Raw genomic sequence first — 24,701 nt, 5'->3', positions numbered from 1 at the left:
AGCAGCACTGCAGTCCAAAACTCAGCCTTTGTGTTGTGCCATGGTGAGGCTACATCAATGGTTAAGGTCACTGATTAACAGTGTTTACAAATCCTTTGCAATTTGTAAAGAGGGCAGGGTCCAGTGCAAAGGGGGCTTTTGCTATGAAACCAAATGTCAACAGATAGCTGGAGAGCAATAGGGGATATTACTGGCTCCGAGCAACTCACCAGTCTTTTACTTGACAAATAAAGCTAGAAAAACACAGAATACACATAGAAAGGCTTAAGTCCTCGATTAAATAATGGATTCAATCTTTTCTATTTGTGGTTCCTGTTTTAACTTGGATGTCAAAAATTTTCTGATCTTTGCTGTAGTTTTCCTCCTCAGCGCAGATTACATAAAGAACCGTCGGCCGGGAAGCTTCCCTCCGGGGCCCCCGGCACTTCCTATCGTGGGCCACATTTTCAACCTGGATTACACGAGGGTTCATGTGAGCTTGACACAGGTAACAGATGTCAAAATATAGACCATTACCAATGTTACAAGTTTCCCGGGTGGACTGTTGGTGTTGTCTGTCGTAAGCACCGTGCTCTTCCTCCACTCAGTTAGCTGGGAGGTACGGAGACGTGTACAGCCTTCGAATGGGTCAGAGATGGATGGTTGTGTTGAACGGGATCACGGTTCTGAAAGAAGCTCTGGTAAATCAGGGAGACAGCGTGGCAGACCGCCCGTATTCCCCTCTGCAGCATGACGTATCTTATGGACTAGGTGAGCAGACTTCAAACTAAGTCTGTACTCAACTCTGCTATTGGGGTCGTCTGTATACAGGAAAGCATTGTGATCATTTAACGTTTTTTGAGCAGTCAGAAATGTAAAGACCAACTCCTGAATATTGCTTATTCATTTGTTTTACCTGTTGTCCACTATCAGGTGTAATTTTCAGTAATGGGAATAAATGGAAGCAGCAGAGACGTTTTGCACTTTCAACCATGAGACATTTTGGATTTGGCAAGAAATCGCTTGAACCCGTCATCTTGGATGAATTTATATGTTGTGCGAAAAACTTCAAGAGCCATAAAGGTAAATATAGCAAATGCACAGTGACCCATTAACATCTATATGCATGTAGAAATATTCCATTTACATCAAATTTTCTTTTTAAATGTGGAGGTAAGCCCTTTGATCCACACCTCATCGTCAACAATGTTGTTTCCAACGTCATCTGCTCCCTGGTTTTTGGGCATCGTTTTGAATACGGTGACGAGAAGTTCCTCAAACTGATGAAATGCCGATGGTCTTGAATTGGAAGCCTCCGTTTGGGTACAGGTACAGTTTTTTCATGCTCTATATATGCACAGCTATGCCGTACACACATATCCAATGTGTAATAAATACATTGTAATATGTGCCATTTATTAAACATACATTTTTCTCTGCAATGCCTTTGCAATCGTTATTGTTCCAATCTGCTTTACTCTACAGCTTTACAACTCCTTTCCTGTGCTGATGAGACGTTTGCCAGGTCCTCATCAGGCAGTCCAGCACATCTGGAACAATTTGAAGGACTTCATAGGGGTGGAGCTGAAGGAGCACAAACAGAACTGGGATCCCTCCGACCAAAGAGACTATATCGACTGCTACCTGAATGAGATTCAGACGGTGATTGACGGGATGTGTTTTTCTGTATTGTCCATGGAGAACTTGGGAACATCACATCTGCTTGTCATGCATCTAAATCAGAACCATCAGCAGTTAATGTGTACAAACTCAATGTTTAATTGTGGTATTCTTCCTTGATGCAATGTGTTGAAATGTGACAGAAACAGACACACATTTGTGTGCTATTCATAAGTAATGATTAAGAGTTATTAAACATAAATGGGAAGTTCTATCTAGGACATCCTGGAAGTAACCATTATAACCCCTGCTTTGACACTTGTATTTTCATATTTTCTCAGAGTAAGGGGCAGGCTGACAATACTTTTGATGAGGAAAACCTAGTATTATGTGTCTTGGATCTGTTTTCGGCTGGATCTGAGACCACATCTACCACCTTGCGCTGGGCTTTCCTCTACATGGTGAAGTACCCCGAGATCCAGGGTAAGAGCCGCGACCAAATCACTGAAGGTCTTTGTTATTACTCAATACTGTGCACATGTGTGATACTTCAACCACCATTGTGAATTTTTAATTGAAAGAATTGAAAGAAAAGTGATTGTGCAATAATTCGAGACCTTCACAAGCGTCATTAATGATACATAACAAACATCTTCCTATATAACAGCATAGCCTTGGTTGACTGGAGCAAGTATGCAAATCAACAGGAACACAAATTATTATATACACTAATGTGGCAGTGCTACATTGCTCTGTCTCCAACTCTCCATGATTATTTTAGGACATGTTGATTCATAGTCATACAAACTTTGTCTGTTTCCACTGTTTTACAGCAAAGGTCCAGGCTGAGATAGACAGAGTGATTGGACAGTCCAGACTGCCGTCCATGGAAGATCGAGCCAACATGCCGTACACAGACGCCGTCATACAAGAGGTCCAAAGGATGGCCAACATAGTTCCTCTCAGCCTGCCTCATATTACCAGCAAAGATATACAGCTGGGGGGCTACACAATCCCAAAGGTCAGTTCTCATGTACAATATCTATCTCTTATACACAAACATGTTGCATCTTTACAGTTGCCTTTACAATTCCGATCACCAGGGAGTTACAATAATCCCCAATCTGACCTCCGTGCTGTTTGACAAGAATGAGTGGGAGACGCCGGACACCTTTAACCCGGGACACTTTCTGAACGAGGAGGGCAAGTTTGTGAAGTCAGCGGCTTTCATCCCTTTCTCTGCTGGTGAGGAACAACACAATGACTCTCTTGTGTTATTAGTATCTAAACGTGTTTATATTCAAGCTTGGAGACTTTGCCAGCATTCCCTGTGACCCCTACGGTGATCCTCACTTAATGATTGCTCATCAGCCCAGGGTAAACTGTAATGATCAAGCAGAGGACGCAGACAAGATAGAAGCCAAGGCTCATAACCAGGTCTTTATTGTGGTTAATGTCAGTGTCTGATCCCTCCACTTCTGTCCCAGTTATTAGAGAATTTCTTGCAGACAGCAGCAGACATGCTCAGGTATGTTATTAGAGGATGCAGCCTTTGTAGAGGCCACATAGGTAGATCTGCCGTGGCGTCCGGGCTACATAGGAGGATCCGAAGTGTTGTCCAGAAAACAACAAACCACCCAAAACTCTTTTTATCTGACGTCTGATTGAGTGGCTTGAAGATTTTAAGATCCGAGCAAATGTAGCAGTGGTATGATTGCGAGGACAAGCGGCTGATGATTTGGATGAGGTATTCTGGTTTGCCACTATGGGAGGCTTTGGTAGCGCCGGCGATTCTAATGGAGTGTCCGGAGTGCGAGGTTGGAGAAATGCCGGAAGAGGAGAGAATGTGGTGTAAGTGCTGGTGGAACCAGAATCTGGTAACTACTGTACTTCTCCAGATTCTGAGATGAAGTGAGTCTGTTGGTGATATGCTTTCGGATTTTCAAAACTGCGAGTACGTCGAAAGAGTCTTTAATGGACTCAGGGGTGACTGTGTCGTAAAGTAAAGACGGGAATAGGTCGGCTGATTGGTAGAACAGGGCTCTCATCTTTTTAAGAAACCTCGGAGTGACATTTTGTCACTCTGAGGTTTCGAGGGGAGAGTAACCAACGCAGTCTTTTTTTTTTTGCGTGAGAAATTGGATGTGTGGAGGGAGTGCGAAAGACTAGAGACCGAAATGAGTGACTGTCACACTCAATGCGTGACACTAGAGAGCCCTGGTAGAATGTCACGGTGTCTTCTGAAAGACAAAATAATTTGGATAGGTAAGCATGGCTGCGTGTGTTGAAGGTGGGGGTAGAAGCGGTAAACGTTTGATGGCCATCTTGGAATTAGCAGGGTGATGAAACAATTCACGGCGACGGAATTGAACGACGGGAAGGTTACTTTGTATGGTTTTGGAAGTTGTGCAAGCTTTTCCAAGCTGTTTAGTAAGACAAGAGAGTTTTACGAGTTAGTTCGTCAGTGCCGAATTTGGAGGAACAAGGTTCTGAACCTGGCATGATCAATGACACTTTGGATCGTCCATGCTGATATGTTAACTACTGGGAGGTTGTAGGACTATATGAGGATACTTGTAGCCCGACAGAATGGCTGCGCTATGATGGGGTGGATCTCGAAGAGTGCAAAGGAAGTTGCTAGGCAATCTCTCGCAAACTCTGGAGGCCATTTTGCCAAAAACCATCTTCCGTTGTAGAAGACCAACAGAAAAAGCTGTGGCTTTGTACAAATATAAATCGTGGGCATGTGTTAATGTTTCATTGTAAAAAAAAGTAATCCCGTTTGGAGCAAAGGTTCAGCCAGAGACAGTTCGGAGTGGCCGCAATTCTCTAGGGGGATGAAATCCTGGAGAGATGGACAAATGCCAAGAGGTGAATGATCTCCCTTGAGGGACGATGCGTAGAGCGAAGTTTAGGTGGCCCAAACTGGCATGGGTGGCAGCGAATGGTGCTACTGGGAAGTGTTAAGGTCTGGCATCCTGGTGCCAGGGGTTACTCCAAGCATTTTGGGTGACTGGGAGAGAGTGGTGGGGGTGCCGGCATCCCGCAAGAGCCCCCGCTAGAGCTTCTGCGGCAGTGGGAATTGCAGAGACGGGCCCTAGGACCCCTGTGCTAGGTGCTCCTGCTAATGCTAGCTGGAGAGGTCTTTCTTTTCCACGTTGTTCCACTGTTCCATTGTTGTTCCAAATGTTTGGTTAGTTTCAGTTTTTTTTCCTGTCACAGGTAAGCGGTTGTGTCTCGGGGAGAACCTGGCCAAGATGGAGCTTTTCCTCTTCTTCACTTCCTTCATGCAGCACTTTACCTTCTCAATGCCTCCGGGGGTGAAGCCTGGGATGGACTTTTGTTTCGGCATCACTCTGGTACCACTTCCTTACGAGGTCTGCGTTACCTCCCGCTAAGAGTGGCTCCTGAATGAAGAACAATTTAAAAGGCTAAATTTAACAGCATTGGTGAATTATTTAATATTTGTTTTGATCAATTCATATTAAAAATGTTTATTGAAGTTTAACATGTGCCTTTGTTCTGAAACATTTAGAGCTGGCTCCATAGTCACTGAGCTCTAAAGGTCAACCGCAAAAATTGTTACAAAGCTGCAGTTTAATTAAAAAAGTTATTCATCACGGATTGCAAATTCAATCTTTATATTTAATCAATAAGGTATGAGAGGCTGTAATTTATTGTCCAATAATGTTTGGGGGTGTTGTTAGGCCTGACACGCAGCGGAAGGCCGGCAACCCTCAAGTACCTTATTGCTTTTATAGTATAGCTACCAGCGAAACGATATATACTGTAGTAAGTAAATAGCTACCTTTCAGCACAATATAGTATTAGGCACCAAATGTTGTGTATAGCATTTCAGTAGCCCAGAGAAAATAGTCCCCGTACGTGTATGTAAACAGCATTGGGTCTCCTTGCAAGATCTCGCACCATCTCATTCATTCACATTGCTCATGACGTCCACCTTAATTGTCCGGTTGTGAAAGCTCGAATTGGCCGTAACCGATCATTTGTGGGATTTCTGGACTTTTTTTGGCGATCGCCACCGAGCTAAAAGCTGAAATGTCAACTAAAGGTTACGCAAAATCTAACCTGTTACTTTGAGTGCGCAGTGAAATGCAACGCTCGGGTCAATGTGAACCGGTACCCCGTGACTCACTCTCAACCAATCAGAATGCTGGTTTTCATCTACTTGTATTATAAAATCTGTTAATCAGAAAAATACATTTTCTGCTGACAAAACCGGTTAGTTCATGAGCTCGAACAACAAATGTATTTCTTAGCCTGAACTGAAATCTCAAGTCAACAATAACAACAGCGGCTACATCCCGATCATCACCGTGGTACTTTCATCATTTATGCATGTGCAGTGGGTGACAAAGCACTTAACAAAACCAATATAGACAATTGTGGATGGAGAATATGAAGAAACTGGAATTCCGTGTGACAGTAGAAGAAGGCAGATGAGTGACATTCTTGCAGCACACAAGTTTATGACACCAAACAATGTAATTGTTTGTATGGATTCTTTAACTTGTTTAAAATAGAACAGTTAACAGTAGCGTTTAGCCGGTCAACAGCCAAGGATTACTTCTGTTGTTTATTTTCCTTTACAAATTCCGATATTGTGTAACTACTGAATATCCACTGGACGTTGTCAGGATCTCTGATCCCCCCGAGTTGGTTGATGAGAAGAATCGCAGCACGTTGATCAATTAAAGTCAAAAAGTTAACATTTATTTAGAAGAGAAAAAGATTACATGAGCAATTCTCCGCAGATATCTGGCTCTAACTATTGCTTGCAAGCAGGAGGTCCCACACACCAGCACGTATCTCAGCGCTCGGTGTAATGACGTCCCCGAGCAGTAAAAACGCTGAGTCTTTATACACATGTGAAGGACATTCTCCGTGCCAGCTACTAGAAGCTACAAAGCAGGTTGAGATAAGAACCCAGGTGAAGCTGAGGGTAGCACACACACAAGATCCTCCTCAGTGGCCGGTGCAAATCATAATTAATTGACATAAAGTAAAAAATGTGGATCCGGAACTTTCGTACCGAATAAGATATTAACCAAGGCCGTGAACAGAAGTCCTTTGTTTTGAAGCGTCTATGAGCTTGAGTTGACCGCCCTCCCTTCTCAGGACACAGCTGCAAAGCAACATTTTGTATCATGCTGCTCTTTGCACATCAGGGTCAAATACAGGACACTTGAGACACAGCTTTAGCACAAAACAATGTTATAATATATTTTACCAGTACATGCATCTCACAACGTCGATATTCAGAAATGTCTTTGCCTTTGGAGTCTAAATATTGCTGTTCTTTACTAGTCACGGGACTAAAGAAAAGAAGCAATGACCTCTACCTTGCAGGAAACGCAGGCACTAAACACCACATTAGTCAGAGGTTAACAGAACTCACTACATTTAACAGGCCCCTAGATGTCATGAATCCACCTTCTACATATCATATGTCAAAAGACCTGAAAAAACTATGTGCTATGATTACAGAAAATAAGCGCGGGGGAAATAATATATTCATGCCCTCTATTAGCTGTGCTGCGCTGCAAGCAATGGTCATGCGGCTTTGTTTGTATCCATGACTAGACATTTCTCCCTATCCGAGTCTGACAACAGTGCTGCAACACCTGCCTCTTAGTTTGATTAAAGTGATTACATTTAAGGATACTGTTCTTTGAATGTATTGCTGTTTGTAATTGAATATTTATACAAAAAAATAATGTTCCTTACACTGCAAAGTAATTTCAATGGTTAAGGTCACTGATAAACAGTGTTTATAAATCTTCACTAAGTATCGGAAGGGAAGAGTTCAGTACTGTTGCTTTAAAGCCAACAGCCCACAGTGAGCCTCTCCCTCCCTGCAGAGCGAAAAGGGCTATTACTCTCTTTGAGCAACTCACTAGTCTTTAACTTGACAATAGAAGCTAGCAAAACACAGAATACACATAAAAAGGCTTGGGTCCTGGATTAAATAATGGATTCAATCTTTTCTATATGTGGTTCCTATTTTACCTTAGATGTCAAAAGTTTTCTGCTCTTTGCTGTAGTTTTCCTCCTCAGTGCAGATTACATAAAGAACCGTCGGCCGGGAAGCTTCCCTCCGGGGCCCCCGGCACTTCCTATCGTGGGCCACATTTTCAACCTGGATTACAAGAGGGTTCACGTGAGCTTGACACAGGTAACAGATGTCAAAATATAGACCATTACCAATGTTACAAGTTTCCCGGGTGGACTGTTGGTGTTGTCTGTCGTAAGCACCGTGCTCTTGCTCCACTCAGTTAGCTGGGAGGTACGGAGACGTGTACAGCCTTCGAATGGGTCACAGATGGATGGTGGTGTTGAACGGGATAACGGTTCTGAAAGAGGCTCTGGTAACTCAGGGAGACAGCTTGGCAGACCGCCCGGATCTCCCTCTGCAGCATGACATAGCTCATGGACTGGGTGAGCAGACCTCACACACTCACTATAAAGTCTGTATTCAACTCAATGCAACTCAATGCTATTGGGGCGTCTGTGATACAGGAATGCATTGTTAAGGGACTGTTACAGAAAATAGGGGGGGGGGGGGGGGGTAGTTATATAGTAATAATATATAAATATATATATAATAGCCATTCATGAATATTAACATCTGATTCATTTGTATTACTTGGTGTCCACCATCAGGTGTGATTTTCAGTAATGGGAATACATGGAAGCAGCAGAGACGTTTTGCACTTTCAGCCCTGAGACATTTTGGATTTGGCAAGAAGTCCCTTGAACCCGTCATCTTGGATGAATTTACATATTGTGTGAAAGACTTCAATAGCCATAAAGGTAAATAGCAAATGCACAACGACACTTTAAGATCTATACGCAATTTTAAATTTACAGTTTTTATCCAATTTTCTGTTTAATCGTGGAGGTAAGCCCTTTGATCCACACCTCATCGTCAACAATGTTGTCTCCAACGTCATCTGCTCCCTGGTTTTTGGTCATCGCTTTGAATACGGTGACGAGAAGTTCCTCAAACTGATGAAGTGGTTTGGCGATGCTCTTGAACTGGAAGCTTCCATTTGGGCTCAGGTACAACATTTTAGAGCTGTTGATGAAATCCTATTGCTGTCTACATAATTGAGGATTCATTTCTCATTATATGTTGGAAGGTTTATCAGTCATGCTTGCAGTTCTATTTGTACACAGGTAAGCCGTACACACGTGGCTCAAGGAGAATAAACGCATTTTAATATGTTGCATTGAGATTAATTAAACAATATTTTTCTCTGCAGTGCCTTTGCAATCGTTATTGTTTCAATCTGCTTTACTCTACAGCTTTACAACTCCTTTCCTGTGCTGATGAGACGTTTGCCAGGTCCTCATAAGGACCTCCAGCACATCTGGAACAATGTGAAGGACTTCATAGGGGTGGAGCTGAAGGAGCACAAACAGAACTGGGATCCCTCCGACCAAAGAGACTATATCGACTGCTACCTGAATGAGATTCAGACGGTGATTGACGAGATGTATTTTTCTGTATTGTCCATGGAGAACTTGGGAACATCACATCTGCCATCAGCAGTTAATGTGTTGGACAAACTTAATGTTTAATTAATCGTCGACATGTGTTGAAATGTGACAAATACCGCCACATTTTTGTGTGCTGTTCATAAGTGATGATCGAGAGGTATGACACATTGTTCTTTGGAAAATTCTATAATAGAAGGAACCTGTAAGTAACCATCATAGACAATTACGACCCCTGCTGTGATATCGTTGACATACAGCTGTTATAAATGATTTAGAAGCACTTTTTGACTCTTGTATTTTCAAATATTCTCAGAGTAAGGGGCAGGCTGACAATACTTTTGATGAGGAAAACCTAGTATTATGTGTCTTGGATCTGTTCTTGGCTGGATCTGAGACCACATCTACCACCTTGCGCTGGGCTTTCCTCTACATGGTGAAGTACCCCGAGATCCAGGGTAAGAGCCGCGACCAAATCACTGAAGGTCTTTCTTATTACTCAATACTGTGCACATGGTTGATGCTTCAACCACCTTTTGTGAATTTTTAATTAAAAATTAGGCACATTTTTCATTTATTGCCATGGTGACAATAATTGTGAAATAATTTGAGACCTTCACAAGCCGGATTCATTATCTTTTGTCTGTTTCCACTGTTTTACAGCAAAGGTCCAGGCTGAGATAGACAGAGTGATTGGACAGTCCAGACTGCCGTCCATGGAAGATCGAGCCAACATGCCGTACACAGACGCCGTCATACATGAGGTCCAAAGGATGGCCAACATAGTTCCTCTCAGCCTGCCTCATATTACCAGCAAAGATATACAGCTAGGGGGCTACACAATCCCAAAGGTCAGTTCTCATGTACAATATCTATCTCTTATACACAAACATGTTGCATCTTTACAGTTGCCTTTACAATTCCGATCACCAGGGAGTTACAATAATCCCCAATCTGACCTCCGTGCTGTTTGACAAGAATGAGTGGGAGACGCCGGACACCTTTAACCCGGGACACTTTCTGAACGAGGAGGGAAAGTTTGTGAAGTCAGCGGCTTTCATCCCTTTCTCTGCTGGTGAGGAACAACACAATGACTCACTTGTGTTATTAGTATCTAAACGTGTTTATATTCAAGCGTGGAGACCGTGCCAGCATTTGATGATTTTGGCGGAGCTTCTGACTTTTGGTCTGGATCTAAAATTGGGGCCAACCGCTCTACCTCTTAAAAAAGTCCTCTGGAAATGACTGCAACTGTTTTCTTATCCTAGTTTCCCCTTAGGACCAAAACTTCTCAACTGTCTTAAAGAGATGTCCAGTTTTTTTCAGTTTGTTTTCCTGTCACAGGTAAGCGGTTGTGTCTCGGGGAGAACCTGGCTAAGATGGAGCTTTTCCTCTTCTTCACCTCCTTCATGCAGCGCTTTACCTTCTCAATGCCTCCTGGGGTGAAGCCTGTGATGGACTTTCGCTTCGGCATCACACTGGCACCACTTCCTTACGAGGTCTGCGTTACCTCCCGCTAAGAGTGGCTCACGAATGACATTTTTTTCAGAAAGCAGATTTGTTGATGTTAGCACGTATTATTTTCACTGTGACAAGGTCAATGCATATATAAATATTTGGCTTAAAGATATATCTGTAGTTTTTTAGGCTAGTTTAACAGATTGCTGAATTGTTTAGTTTAGTGTTTCTAATCATTTTCTAATAAAAATGTGAAATAGTCCCTTTGTCTGTCTGTTTCTTTCTTTCATGGAAGTTTAAAATGTGCATATTTTCGCTGTGGTTTCCAAAGCCTGGCTGTATCACATTAATTGTTTTGATGTAAGTTAGTTAACATAATGACAGTCCAGTCCTATCACTGTTATATTATCACTCAGTGTTGACATCCGATATCAATTAAGTCTGTTTTTAATTTTAGAATACTAACTGCAATTGAATACGTCTCTAAACTGTTCAAATATTTCTACGGCTTTCTTTCATTTGAGATTGAAATATGTTATATGTCTTAAACAATATTTTGGGTTTCCAACAGCTGTCCTGGGGGATATGGAGGTCAATATCTACAGAACATACTTTTTATTTTACGTTGATCCTTGAGAATAAGGCAATTATACCATGCTGTAATACTGGAATTGCTGGAATTATTTGTTTTTAGTTTTGAGATGAGACGATAAATTAATCAGCAGAAGGCAACTTAAAATGTTTATTGAGTGTGCTAATAAATTACTTCAAATACATTTTTATATTAAAACAATAGGTGGTGATCAGTCAAAAGGCAAAACGTATGAATAAACTTAATTAATTATAAAATAACTGCCTTGTTATTATTGTGGAGATCCAAAGTGTTTCACTGTTGACTTAAATCCAGCCAATCACAGCCGAGCCCTCGACCCAGCTGACTTGTCCACCACGGTGTCTAGATAAGAGCTTTTTCCCGACCTCTGCTCCTGCAACATGCGACGAAGCAAACACGAGGCCCGACCCAGTGGCTCCCTATCGCTATGGACCAACTCTCCGGTGTCTCCTCCGCCTGGCTGTGGCTGGACGGCCGCAGCCTGCTGCTCTTCACGCTGGTTGTCCTGGTGACCGCAGAGTATCTGAGGGCCCGGCGGCCCAGTGGCTTCCCCCCGGGGCCCTGGCCGTTTCCCCTCGTGGGCAACATGTTCTCCTTAGACCCCAGCAACGTGCACGGGGACATGACTAAGGTAACGCGTCCGTTTGTAATGCGTCCCATTGAGGGGAATAAATAACCTTAAACAAAAAAACATTAAAGGACAAAGCAGGACTATCTTCTAGCTGAATTGCTGATTTCATGAATCTGAACGGGATAGATGTGGATATTATTTCAAGCAAAAGTCCCACTAAAACAATTGCCGTTTAATTCATTTAAAAACATTTTTCCCTTGCCTCCCAACCTTTGAGATCTACAATTCAAATGCCCCATTTGTAATTAGACACCTATACAATGTGGTTTTTCCTGCTTTTCTGAGCATTGTCTCAGAGCTCAAAGTGAAGGCGGGGGGTTTGCTTTTCGTCTCACGTTGTGTACATTGTGTTGTTGTCTTTGTGGCAGTTGGCAGAGAAGTATGGCAAAGTGTACAGCCTGAAAATGGGCCCTTTGTGGTCGGTGGTGTTGAACGGCCTCAGCGCGGTGCAAGAGGGTCTCGCCGAAGGAGACTACGCGAATGGCCGGCCGGATTTTGCAATACATTCCGATGTGTTGCCTGAACTGGGTAGAGAATTATATTTTACTCCATCACCGTGTTTTTACTGTTGAGTTTGACAATCAGTCAGGAACAATATTTTTATTAAAGCGGAACTGCTGACGTTTTTTGAATAAGATATTTCATCCATTTTGAGGATTCAGAAGCATTTCGGTTCCTTGAGTTCAGTTGCTGATGTTGATTTAGAAAGGACTTTGACTTTAAGTTCTGGTGTGGCTATTGAATCAGACATTAGTCACTATATTCATGTATATGTGCATGTTCGTGACAAGTTTATTTACGTATTCCTCTGGAGTTTTATCATATTTAAGATAAAGTCACTGAGTTTTCCACTTGACTGTTTTATAACTGTGATCTGAATTTGTTGTTGGTTCTAAATCTAAATTATAATTTTTTTCATTAGGTATTGTTTTTTCCAATGGACATTCGTGGAAACAGCAGAGGCGATTTGCCCTCATCACCCTCAAATACTTTGGCGTTGGCAAGAAATCACTCGAATCCTCAATACTGGAGGAATTTATTCATGCATCCAAAGAAATTGCTAGTCATGAAGGTAAAAATAATGACGCAGATATCTAAAACTCAAGTCAAATACATACCATTTCTTACTACTCTGACTACACACTCAAATTTCAAATTTAATATGTTTGTTTATGTAATCAACTGTCCAGGCAAACCTTTCAAACCAAACGTATTAATGCGCAACGCTGTCTCCAACATCATCTGCGCCCTGGTTTTTGGTCATCGCTTTGAGTACAGTAACGAGAAGTTTCAAAAAATGTTGACGTTGTTGGACAACGGGACGCGGATTGAAGCCTCCATTTGGGCTCAGGTACTCCTATTAATCCCTCCTATTAATGCATCTGAATACTATCCTGATCGATTTTCATCAATCTTTTGATGACGCAGACAACGTGCTTGGTGTAGCGCTTTGAGGTAAATGTGCTACCGGTCTTATTCACCAGCCCTCTTATTGATGTTGACAGATGTACAACGCATTTCCGGTGCTGATGAGGCGTTTGCCGGGGCCGCACCGCACACTTCAAGGGATTTACGGTGAAATATTGGACTTGATCAAGACAGAAGTCGACCAGCACAGGGAGGATTTTAACCCCTCTGAGCCCAGGGACTTCATCGACTGTTACCTGAATGAGATGGAGAAGGTGGGTCGACAAAATGATCAGACTGTATCTTTAAAAGGCATTAATCAGCCTTTACTCTGTCCCGGCCCTTCCATTTAAACATTTGATGCTTTTCTTTCATTTAGGTGACGGGGGCATTCAGTTGATTAGAACCGAGTTAACCCCACTGTGACTTCAAAAGCGGCCCGCTGTGAGAAGGGCCATTGTGACATTGTGTACTTTTTCAACTGTTCAGCACCAGGGCAAGAGGGACGATGAAGCGGATGCCGGTTTTAATGAGGACAACCTGCTGATGTGTTCCTTCGATCTGTTCGGGGCTGGCACTGAGACCACGTCCACCACCCTGCTCTGGGCTTTCCTCTACATGGCAAAGTACCCCGAGATTCAGGGTATAAAGAGCTCACAGACAAGAAGTCATTGGGAGGTTGCTTTGGCAGCAAAAAAAAGGTGCACACCTGAATCGCCGTCATTAACTTCCAGGCTACTTTGCTTTTGCGTCCCTGCTGTCCCGTTCGGACAGCAAAGGTCCAGGCTGAGATAGACAGAGTGATCGGACAGTCCCGACAGCCGTCCATGAAGGATCGCGCCAACTTGCCCTACACGGACGCCGTCATACACGAGGTCCAGAGGATCGGCAACATAGTTCCTCTCAGCCTGCCTCATATCACCAGCAGGGATGTGCAGCTGGGGGGCTACACAATCCCAAAGGTCAGTTCTCATGTACAATATCTATCTCTTATACACAAACATGTTGCATCTTTACAGTTGCCTTTACAATTCCGATCACCAGGGAGTTACAATAATCCCCAATCTGACCTCCGTGCTGCTTGACAAGAATGAGTGGGAGACGCCGGACACCTTTAACCCGGGACACTTTCTGAACGCGGAGGGCAAGTTTGTGAAGCCAGCGGCTTTCATCCCTTTCTCTGCTGGTGATAATTGTTTCATAACTTTTTCTTTGTTAATATTATGTTTAGTTACCAGGGCCCCTGATTTAACCACCTTTCTAATGTCATGGAAGAATTTGTTCATTTTAGTTTAAGTTTAAGTTAAGATCATGGGTTGACTTACACTCTGAAATCCTTCAAACAACTGTTTCAAATGTGAGGAATATTTAATTTTTTGTACGTGCAGACGAATAAAAGTAAATGCTGCATTTTAAGCATAACTGGGATGTAACTATGTAGGTATTAAGGAATGATTGCCGGTTGTCTGATGACTTGTCGTTGTGTGACTTTGCTGCAGGCAAGCGATTGTGCCTCGGGGAGAACCTGGCCAGGATGGAGCTCTTCCTCTTCTTCAGCTCCTTCATGCAGCGCTTCAGCTGGTCCATGCCTGCGGGCGTGGAGCCTCTGCTGAAGCCCCGTTTTGGCATCACCCTTTCACCCGAACCGTATGAGATCTGTGCTATTTCACGCTGAGAGTGATTCACCTGCTCAAGCGTTTGCACATTTTTGATATATATTCCCAGTTTTTCCTTTTTAAACATTTTTGCATTTATTTAGTCCTGTAAGTCCTGTAAGTACTGCCTCAGTCTACAATAACTCTTAATAAACCATCTGGATCTTCAGGGTGCTGAAGGTTTTTTTCTGCACAAACCAGTTTAGTTAACAACGTGTGTCTGGACTTAAACAAGGAGCTTCAGTGGTGCTTGAAGGGAACAGTAATTGTTGGGTGAGGGTTGATCGTATCTCACATGAAACCTTTGACCTGCTTAACCAGTGAAGTGGAAAAGGAAAGCATGTACAAACAAGGTGATAAACCTGTGTGCTGGGTGAGAGGGCAGATATTCACACCGCGGCAATAAGAACGTGCAGTCTCACACTGCAGATCAGTTATTTACTTTGAGTAGTCGTGAGGCTGCTTTTGTGGGTTGTTTAGTTGTTCCGCAGAGACAGCTCAACATTTCATTCAGTCACTGTGGTTCAAAATCAGAGGAATCAATCTCACCAACGTGTATGTTGTTGTGGCACTTTATCTTTATTGGTGATATTCCCTAAACTGAACTATTTTCAGTACTCTCACGCATAAATTATTATCAGACCATCATTAGGTTAACAGCCTGTAAAAAAAAATTGACATATACAAATATGACAAATAATTCAACCATTGCACATTTAATGTGCTGAGGAATATTTCTTGTACAATGGAAACATAATAGTTTGTCCAGAACCTATTTAAAGATAACTGTCGGCTTATTTTAGATCAAATAAGTAGACGCCCTCAGAGACGCCACAACAATCCAGTCAATAATGCAGTCGCACTTTAGAGTTCACAGCTCGTCTGGTCTCAGTTCTCGCCTGGTGTCCGTTGGGGGACGTTTCCTCGTGACGTGGAGCGTTTCAACAACAGCGTTTCATTCTTCATCTGCCGTTCTTCTCTGGACATTGGATTTTGTAGCCCACCCTGTAGGCCTGCAGGTACACACGAGCCTGGTTCATCCTGAAAAACACAGCATTTACTTTCAACTTTAGCACACCTTTCAAATGAACTTGAATAACCTCATCTATCTATGTGCATAAGGAAAAGCACGAGGGAGAAAAGTTCTTGTAACATGACTAAAAGGCTGTGGGATGAAACTCCATCCTTTTGCTACAAATAACTACTCATTGCGTTGAGTTCCTACAAAGTTAAATCAAATATAAATCACATGTTTTAGGTTCAAGTTCAATCGTGGGCTTTTTAAGAAAATTTCAGGTTGTTTCTAAATTTTCCGTAAACACGTGACCTGTATTTAGTGCAGAGCTGAACTCCCAGAGGTCCACAGCGGTCCACGTAACTCTCCCTAACCGCCTTCCTTACAGCTCGAGCCATCCCGACCACGGTGGTGACCACAGGACACGTCCTACGACACACGCAAACACACAGCCATGAAAACAAGTAACAACAATGCCGTTGCTGGTGTCGTTCATGCTTACAGTCTCTCACAGCGCAGGCCAGCAGTGCCCTCGGGGCAGGTGCAGGTGTTGTGAGGACTGCACGTGGCCCGGTTCCGGCACGGCGGTACACAGGGGACGGTCACTGCTGTAGACGTACACCGCACGGTAAAGGTGTTAATGCAAAGCGAAGGCGTAGAAAAGTCTTTCATACACTCACAAACCGACCCGTTTCACAGAGAGTCCCGACGAATCCTTTGGCGCAGCGGCACCTGTTCAAGCCCACGCAGACTCCTCCGTTCTTACAGGGTTTCTCACACTGAACCGGCTCTGAGGGAGTCAGAAGAGACAACACAGAGGAAAGCTCAAATTAGAAATGAACAGAGCATCTGTTATTGTTATTGTAGAAAATAAAAAGTTACATTATTTTCATTGGAACATTTCATTGGATAATATAATTACTTTGACTATTGAGCACTTATCGTGCAAGATATGTGGCTCAAAGTGATTTCAATAATAATACAATAAGAAGAATGATATTAAAGAAGAACAACGGTAAATATGTAAAATGTTGTTGCACAACCGTTTTTTCAGGTGCCTACAGTGTGAAATCTAATGATGGAAAATCACAAGACAGAGTCTTCAATAAGTAAAATAACCTTCTACCCTCCACTTTGTAGATAAAATGTTCTACCTTAGTGCAAACAATGAGGAGAGAAGCAGTTCTCTTAGGGGTATTTATCTTTAGATTCACAAAATAATTTTGAGACGGGAGAAGAATTTGTGCACAGCTCCCCCAGCTGGCTGCCTGGAGAACTGCACACTCAACAGTGTTGACGTTTTTTTTAAATAGCCCGGTGTTCCCGGAGCAATGGCCATCTTCACAACCGCTTATCTTACTTCTTAACATCTTACTAATGTTCGGTTGATTAATTGCCTTGCCTATACAATGGCAAAAAATAATTAAGGACATCATCAAAACGCTTCTTTTGTCTGGACAGCAATTAAAAACCTGAATATATCAGGTTAACCATCATATAAGAAAAAGAAAAGGAACGTTTGAGAGGCAGAAACCAGCAAGTTCCAGTTGCGATTTAGTTCCAACCTACGCCTTATGATATGATTAAATACATATATAATCACGGTAAATAACAAAATGTTCTACATTGTGGGTCCAGCTATTTTTGGCTCACAATTTGTTATTTTGCCTCGAATAGCTTTTATCTCCCTAAGGGGGGGATTTAGGATACAGCCAGTAAATAATGATAAATACTGAAAAATAGAAAAAAGACAATAATAAATATGTGGAATGTTCATAAGTTAATGCAAACATCAATGTTGTAAATGTCCCTCAAACACGTACAGTAATCCGCAAAGAGGAGAAGAAGCCAGAACAGGGAAAACGCTGCTGCCTCCACAGCCGGTAATCAAATCTCATTTTCTTTATAAAGCCCAACGGATGGAACCACATATCAGTAACTGACTCCTCTAGTCAGGGAAAACCTGCCTCACGATTGAATCAAATTAATTGCATCATAAATTCGAGCACATAATTAAAGTAAAAGCCACGAGAAGTAATGTGGTTGCATAATTTAAAAAGTGTTTTTTACTGTGTTACCCTTTACCATACCAGGTTTTGTGTGTTAAATGCATGCAGACTAATATCTAAATTGTGCAGCAAAGGACATGTAGAGATGTTGAGTGCGATGTCACCTATCTGGCAACGAGCTCCTTGCCATCCACCAACACAAGTGCATTTGTTGACATCAACACATGTTCCCCCGTTTTTGCAGGCTGGAGTGCACAGGGCTGCAAGACACACACACACACACACACACACACACACACACAAACAGGGATCAATGTAGGCCTGTGTGTTGGAAAACGAATATCCAAACATTTTGACTTATTCTACCAGGCAGTCCTGCTAACGCACATGGAGCCGAGGAGGTAGAAATGCCTTGTTACTCACGCGAGAGGCACTGGGGGCCCGTGTAGTCCGAGGGACACTGGCAGGTATCGGGCGCCACACAGCGACCACCGTTAGCGCAGGGCAGCTCACACAGCGCTGGCAGGAAGAGAGAACGTGACCATCTCGTAACTGCTGATGCAAACAGTGTTGTTTTTTTTCTCGTTCAGAGGCGATGTACCTGTGTGGCAGCCTGCCCCGGCCCAGCCAAGAGGACACAGACACTCGTTCCAGCGCATACAGGTACCTCCGTGGGCGCAGGGTGGGGAGCACATGGCTGAAATACACAATCAACGTGCATCTGATTCTCACAGGAGCAGTAAGCAACTGTGACATCAAAGGTGAGAGGAGGTGTCGAGGTTTGTACCTGAGCAGCCGTGCCCGGGGTACCCCGGGGGACAGTCACAGCTGTTTGGGGCAACACACACTCCATAGTTGTGACAGCGAGGGTTACACACAGCTGGAATGCAAGGGATTTTTAGAATTCTCAGCCCTCACTCTTCCGCCACCTGTGGGATTCGTTTACGGCGTTTCGTTTTTTTTGACGTTTGACTCACGCCGGCACTTGGTGAGGTCGTCGGTCCGCACTTCATACCCAACCCGGCAGGTGCAGTTGAAGCCACCCGGGTGGTTCACACACAGCTGCTCACAGCCTCCGTTTGCGAAGTCGCTGCACTCATTCACATCTTATGACAAGTGACAGGGGGACAGTTACACGGTCCAAAACTCCAAAACCATAGTTAACAAGCTTATCATCCAAGAAAATGTGGCCACAGATGAACCAGTGAACCCATTTCCCTGCTTAATTGCTCGCCTGCTGAGTGCAAAACGGATGAGATGCTGATTGTAGCCATTTACACCTTTCAAGCACTTTAATTGTCCATCTGAAAGATTGCAGCAATACATGTTTACACAATATTGCTCCATGCTTGTTTCAAAAGTCTGAACACTTAAATATCCCACTAAACTTTCCCTGCTCAGATGTCACCTTAACTAACCATACCTGTTCCCAAATAAACTGCTTAATTTACAAGGACTAAATGTGCTTCCAATCAGAGTGTCATCAGGACGGAGTAACTCAACATCAAAAGTCTCACCCTTGCAGCTCCTCTGGTTCTCGGCCAACTGCCAGCCGGCCCGACAGCGACACTGGACCTGCCGCTCAGCCCTCAGCGTGCACACGTGGTCACAACCTCCGTTTCTCAGCGTGCAGGATGTAACATCTGTTCAATTGGAAAATGGGTTATTTGAACAATGATTTTGCAGAGCTAAAAAAAGAGTGATTTCTTGATAAAGCAATAATAAAAACCTAATAAATTATTTAATACAAAATATGATGGTCAAATTTCTAAAAAACAAACCGTATCCCAATCTCTAAATTGTAGAATTATTTTTCTAATTTTGTAGCATTTTTCTCTCTTGCTTATTATTAATCACTTAACACTTATTAATCATGAGTTTCATTTGCCGTTCAACTTGTAATAAAAATAATCTTTCATTCATGTAGTAATTATGGCTAACAGTAAAATCCTTGTAGATTATTGGTTTTAAAATTGACTTAATCAAAAGACATCAAAAGAAACGTACTTTTCTCTGAACGAACCAATTGCTATAATTAACAATTAATTAAAGCGGTGGTTTAAGAGTTAAATGAAAGCAATGAGAAAAACAGCTTGACTCTCTTGAAGTTTTCACAATATTGCACACTTTTCCACAATTTTGTGCAAATCGACAAAAGAACAACCTCAAAATGCTGTGAGGAAACATACTGCTGCAGGTGAGGTTGTCTGTGTCCAGCAGAAGAGGAGGAGGACAGTGGCAAGTGTGTCCTCCTGGAGAGTTGGTGCAGGTGTGAGAACAGCCGCCGTTCTGGAGTTTACATTCATCGATGTCTGAGCACAAGCAAACAAACACACACAGAAACGCACACTCACACTCACAACAGATTCTTTAAAGAGAATCTCATATCATGAATCCTCCAAAACGCATCCACTTGCTTATCGGCGGATAGTTATGTAAGAACACAATGTGAGATGACACATTCATGGCACTTTGTGTAAATCAGCCCGTCTGAACGACTCAATTTATGTAATTAATGTAAACTGTGAAAGCGAAAGTCTGTGAGTGACTGACCCACACAGGTGTGGCCATCGATGTGCAGCTGGTAGCCGGGCCTGCAGGAGCACCGGAACGATCCCTGAGTGTTGATGCAAATATGCTGGCAGGTCCCATCCGGCGTCAGACACTCATCAACATCTGAGAGATCGGAAACATCTAAGTTCACTTTTTGGTAACTGCACAACAGGGTTTTAAGTCAAACACTATACTTTTCATTTCAGCACGTTTGGAGTGCCAGATGAGTGTGTTTTGGCAAAAGAGGTTTGGCTCAAGGCATCAAAACGGCCATTGGCTTTCGTAGATGATATTCTAGAGAGAGACGATCCCTTTAAAGATGGAACTCTGTTCCTCTTTCCTTTTAATGTTTACCAGAATAACACACTGACAGGTGGGAATTGATCTGACACCCTACTTCTGACCAAAAGATGTATCCGATATTAAATTATTGCACGTGTGTATATATACACGTGCAATAAATAATAATATATAATAAATAAATATATATATATATATATGCACATGCAGCATATGGTTTTACCTGTGCAGTTGAGTCCATCCTGGTCCAGCTGGTAGCCGGAGTCACAAAGGCAGCTGTACCCTCCCGCCCCGTTGGAGCAGTTGTGTTGACAGTGGCCGTTGTTGAGAGCACACTCATCGATGTCTGTAAAGAAGGACGACCCGAAAGGAGTGAGCGCTCGATGCCCCATGCAGGCCTGCTGGCCCTTTATGGGTAACGGTTTGCATGACATACTGTAAGCATCACTGGTGGACCCCTCGGTTCTACTGAGCCCCACTAATGTGGAAAACGCTGCTCACCCACCGAAACAAGAGTGTCCGTCTCCATTGAAGCCCTGGTAACATTGGCAGAAATAGGAGCCGATGATGTTGCCACAGCGAGCGTTGGTGTCACACCCGTGACCACCTGACGCGCACTCATTCACATCTAAAAAGCACACACGCAGATACATCGTTTCCATTTAATAATTACCCTCCTGCCATCCGGGAGCCTTTTTAATGGAAGGCATAACAGCGAGCATTAAAACACCTGCACACAGGCAAGCTGACCCCATCTGCAGGAGTTTTCCACGGGGGGGGGCGGGGACGTCAGCATTTATTGCTTACCCTCGCAGTGTGTGCCGTTTCCCCGGTAACCTGGTCGACAAACACACTTGTAGCTCCCGAGCGTGTTCTCACACTCGCCCCGACCGTCACACACCGCAGGGCGCTCCGTACATTCATCCACATCTGGAACAGAGACGAGGGGGGACAGGAAAAGAGAATCCTGCATGAAGCACACGACTTTTGCATTCACTTTTCATTCACATTGTTCATTCAAAATGTTGTCTCTGCAACACCGTTTGCTGAAAAGAAGATCTTTTCACTCCAGACCTTTGATTTGATTGTTACCAGGACAATTGATCCCCCTTAACCGGCGGGCAGCATGTGTTGAAGGAAAGAAAGAAGATGTAGCATAGACATACAGGACCCGATGCCTGGGGTGCAGAAGTGTCAAGGAAAAAATCCCCAAAGTGGGGCGATTATAGAGTACACCAGAGGAAATGAGTCATTAAAGGAAAGGGGAACAAAAGCAAGCAGATTAAAGTGCTGTGTCCCCCCCAAAGCCTTCCTTCCTGTCACCAGGAGTTATTGAGTCTGGAGGAACGCGAGTGAATGATGAGAAACCCCTCAAATCTCCCGTAGGGTCGGTCTCATCCGGCCTTACCGACACAGGCCGAAGCCTCTGCTCTGAAGCCCGGCTGACACCGGCACGCGAAGCTGCCGGGAGTGTTCTCGCAGGCGTTTCCCAGCTCGCGGCGACACAGCTCCTCGAAGCTGCACTCGTCCACGTCTACAGACAAGAGGAACCGAGAACTGTAGAGCGGCAACGTTAAAAACAAAACTCGAACATCCGGGTCCGAGAATGATCGGGGGACAGGGGACTAAATGCACACGAGGTGCCCGACATCGGCTTCACCTGCGCAACTTTTTCCATCGAGGGCCGTTACAAATCCCGAAGGGCACGAGCAGGTGAAGGACCCGGGGGTGTTTCTGCATTCGGCGTCACCCTGACACGCCTGCAGGCCCGTCGCTGCAGCCGGGGAACACTCGTCTATGTCTGTAAACACCCACACGACACGGGACACTGTGCAGATGATCAACTGTCCTCACGGTACATCTTCTCTGCCTTTCTCTCTCACACGCACACACACACATGGATGCTGACGAACCCCCAGCACGCTCCAGCAGCCATCAGGTAACCACGGAGACAGCTGCACGAGTAAGAGCCGGGGATGTTAGTGCAGCCGACATGGGGACCACACGCTCAGGGGGCCCCGTACTTCGCATAATAATAGATTGTGTCAAAGTGACATTGATGCGTGCAAACACTGGGCGCTTTGGATGGGAATCCTTTAGAACAGCATTTCAAATATCAAAGCAAAAATTGTTGTAAGGAGCCTGATGGGGGAAATCTTCAGTTTCGCTGATCTGATCTGAATGTTTTGCTGTGAATAGTTTTAAATGCAGAGTAGAGGGCGCCCACCATCCTTCGGTGGGACTCATTTGAGTCCACTTCTGATTTATTGATGTTCCGGTGTCACACACGGCACCTTCACTTAAAACGCTCTTCTCACCTTTGCACCCCGCCGCCCCCTCCAGGGCGAAGCCCGCGGGGCAAGCGCAGCTGCCCCCATCCTGCAGCATTCCAGGCGGACAGCCGCAGGCCGAGCCGTTCCCCGGCATCGCCCGGTTCCCCCGACACAGAGGAGCGAGACTCGGACTCGGACTCGGGGAGACCGCGGCGGTCGGAGGAGCTGCTTGCGTAAAAAAAAAGGAACATTTAGCTTAAGTTATGGAGAAATGGTAAAAAGAAAAAACAGGAGAGAAAGTAAAAGGAAATCACCTGTAGCAGTTATGGGGCTCGGGGTCGTCTCACTGAGATTTCCGATGGTATTTTCGGTCACCTGATTATAAAAAGAACCAAAAGTGAGACCATTTGAGTTTAATTTATGCACATCGCACAGTCTTACTGTTCTGTTATTCATCTCTTCCTCGGTCACTGGCCTGGCTCTGGTGGAGCTCCGTCCGAGTCCGCCTCAGAACTTCATTTTCATTTTCCTCTCGGCTGCTTAGATTCTCCGACTTCTCCGACGCAGACGGAACCAGAACCAAAACCAGCAGCAGGGCCGGGAGGAGAGTGCCGTGTTGAGTCATCGTCACCCGAATCTGTGTAGATCAGCGTGGGGGGGGGGGGATTTACTGAAGTAAATGCCTAAACAAAAGTCTGGCATGCATGTTAAAATGACTGCAGAGGTGAATGAGTTTGTGAATGTGTAGAACTTCTTATGAACTGTGTGCAGCAGCCAGACAGAGCAAGTCCAGACAAGTAAAAACAACAGCAGGGGTAAGAGCCCCCCCTGTTATTAAGTTAACCCCCCCAACCCCCCCAGGCTGTCTGCACAGAACAAAAGAAAGCAGCAGCTGGAATACTGCCACATGTTCTAAAACAAGTCTGTTACATTTGGAAATAAGGAAGGCAGCGATGTTCATGGAGAAGCTTTTGCAACTGTAGAATCTGATATATCATTATTTCGTCGAGGGAGGGAGGAAGGGGGAGAGAGGGGGGGGGGGAGTTGTAGGGTGATTATTACGCCATGCACACGCTAGTTGTGTAAAAGTGTAACAAACTTACCGCCTCTAGATCCTCTCTCGCAACTTCTGAACGGGGTCGAGGCGCTGCGTTCTCCAGATGTCAAAACGAGCCTCTCGTCTCCTCCAGATGCGGAGTCGCGCAGGCAGCTCGACGTCAATCCGGGGGGCGGCAGGGAGGGGAGGGGGGGGGGGGGGGGGTTAATGACTCCACATCCTGTCCGCGGACTCCGCACCTCCCATTCCACGAGTCCCGAGTCCCGAGTCCCCCCCGCCGCAGAGCCGCGGGACACGAGGCCACGCGGCCGGCAGCGGGAGGTCAAGGGGTCGACGGTGGTAGAGGCTTAAAAAAGTTATTAGCATTTACGGACGGGTAAAATAAATGATCCCTTTTTATTATGAATCTGTATTATTTTACATTCCCTAGATTAACTGACCTTTCAATGTAAATGTCATAAAGCTGTAAAAAAAAAAACCTTTTTATTATAGTTCTCACAATGCCGGAAAGGGAAAGCGGCTGTCCACTGAAAGGTCTTTCGCCTCTCAAAATACCTTGATTTATATTTCATTATATTTCACAGACGATGGCCCCCCGAGGCATTTTATT

General features: G+C 44.2%; 2 protein-coding genes across 3 annotated transcripts; one reads left to right on the top strand and one right to left on the bottom strand.

Annotated features, from left to right (window-relative positions):
- Window positions 1-122: 122 nt before the first annotated feature.
- On the top strand, window positions 123-15,053 carry LOC120824441 (cytochrome P450 2J6). Its single transcript, XM_078108529.1, is given in 18 exon segments — window positions 123-487; window positions 588-750; window positions 913-1,062; window positions 1,153-1,267; window positions 1,269-1,308; window positions 1,465-1,641; window positions 1,941-2,082; window positions 2,433-2,620; window positions 2,703-2,844; window positions 7,665-7,795; window positions 7,896-8,058; window positions 8,284-8,433; window positions 8,522-8,682; window positions 8,929-9,105; window positions 9,437-9,578; window positions 9,784-9,971; window positions 10,054-10,195; window positions 14,729-15,053. Coding segments are annotated over 18 exon segments (2,751 nt in total). The 5' UTR covers window positions 123-283; the 3' UTR covers window positions 14,905-15,053.
- A 391-nt stretch (window positions 15,054-15,444) lies between these two features.
- On the bottom strand, window positions 15,445-24,285 carry LOC120824461 (uncharacterized). 2 transcript variants are annotated; one of them, XM_078108532.1, is made up of 22 exons: window positions 24,138-24,268; window positions 23,965-24,020; window positions 23,510-23,671; window positions 23,349-23,409; window positions 23,080-23,259; window positions 22,422-22,562; window positions 22,170-22,295; window positions 21,569-21,691; window positions 21,267-21,389; window positions 20,985-21,107; window positions 20,462-20,584; window positions 20,098-20,220; window positions 19,426-19,551; window positions 18,886-19,014; window positions 18,696-18,788; window positions 18,510-18,605; window positions 18,332-18,427; window positions 18,073-18,168; window positions 16,588-16,689; window positions 16,402-16,507; window positions 16,212-16,328; window positions 15,445-15,925 (listed from the first exon to the last, which is right to left on the bottom strand). In XM_078108532.1, exons 3-22 carry the CDS (start codon window positions 23,657-23,659, stop codon window positions 15,847-15,849), a joined length of 2,313 nt encoding a protein of 770 aa, XP_077964658.1. In that variant the 5' UTR covers window positions 23,660-23,671; window positions 23,965-24,020; window positions 24,138-24,268; the 3' UTR covers window positions 15,445-15,846. The 2 variants fall into 2 exon arrangements, with proteins under 2 accessions (XP_077964658.1, XP_077964657.1); XM_078108531.1 differs by lacking the exon at window positions 23,965-24,020 and having other exon boundaries at window positions 24,138-24,285.
- Between the last annotated feature and the right edge of the window lie 416 nt (window positions 24,286-24,701).

This window comes from Gasterosteus aculeatus, chromosome 8 (genome assembly GCF_964276395.1).
Source record: "Gasterosteus aculeatus chromosome 8, fGasAcu3.hap1.1, whole genome shotgun sequence".
NCBI classification, from domain to species: Eukaryota; Metazoa; Chordata; class Actinopteri; order Perciformes; family Gasterosteidae; genus Gasterosteus; species Gasterosteus aculeatus.
The sequence above is the reverse complement of the archived record's forward strand: the minus strand, read 5'-3'. Positions and strand labels throughout refer to the sequence as shown.

Coding starts and splice junctions, on each gene's coding strand:
- LOC120824461 (XM_078108531.1), bottom strand. CDS start 23,659: ATGACTCAACACGGCACTCTCCTCCCGGCCCTGCTGCTGGTTTTGGTT. Junction 21,108..21,266: donor AGACGGACACTCTTGTTTCG/GTGGGTGAGCAG, acceptor CCTTCTTTACAG/ACATCGATGAGTGTGCTCTC. Junction 15,926..16,211: donor CAGCTCTGCACTAAATACAG/GTCACGTGTTTA, acceptor TGTGTTTTTCAG/GATGAACCAGGCTCGTGTGT.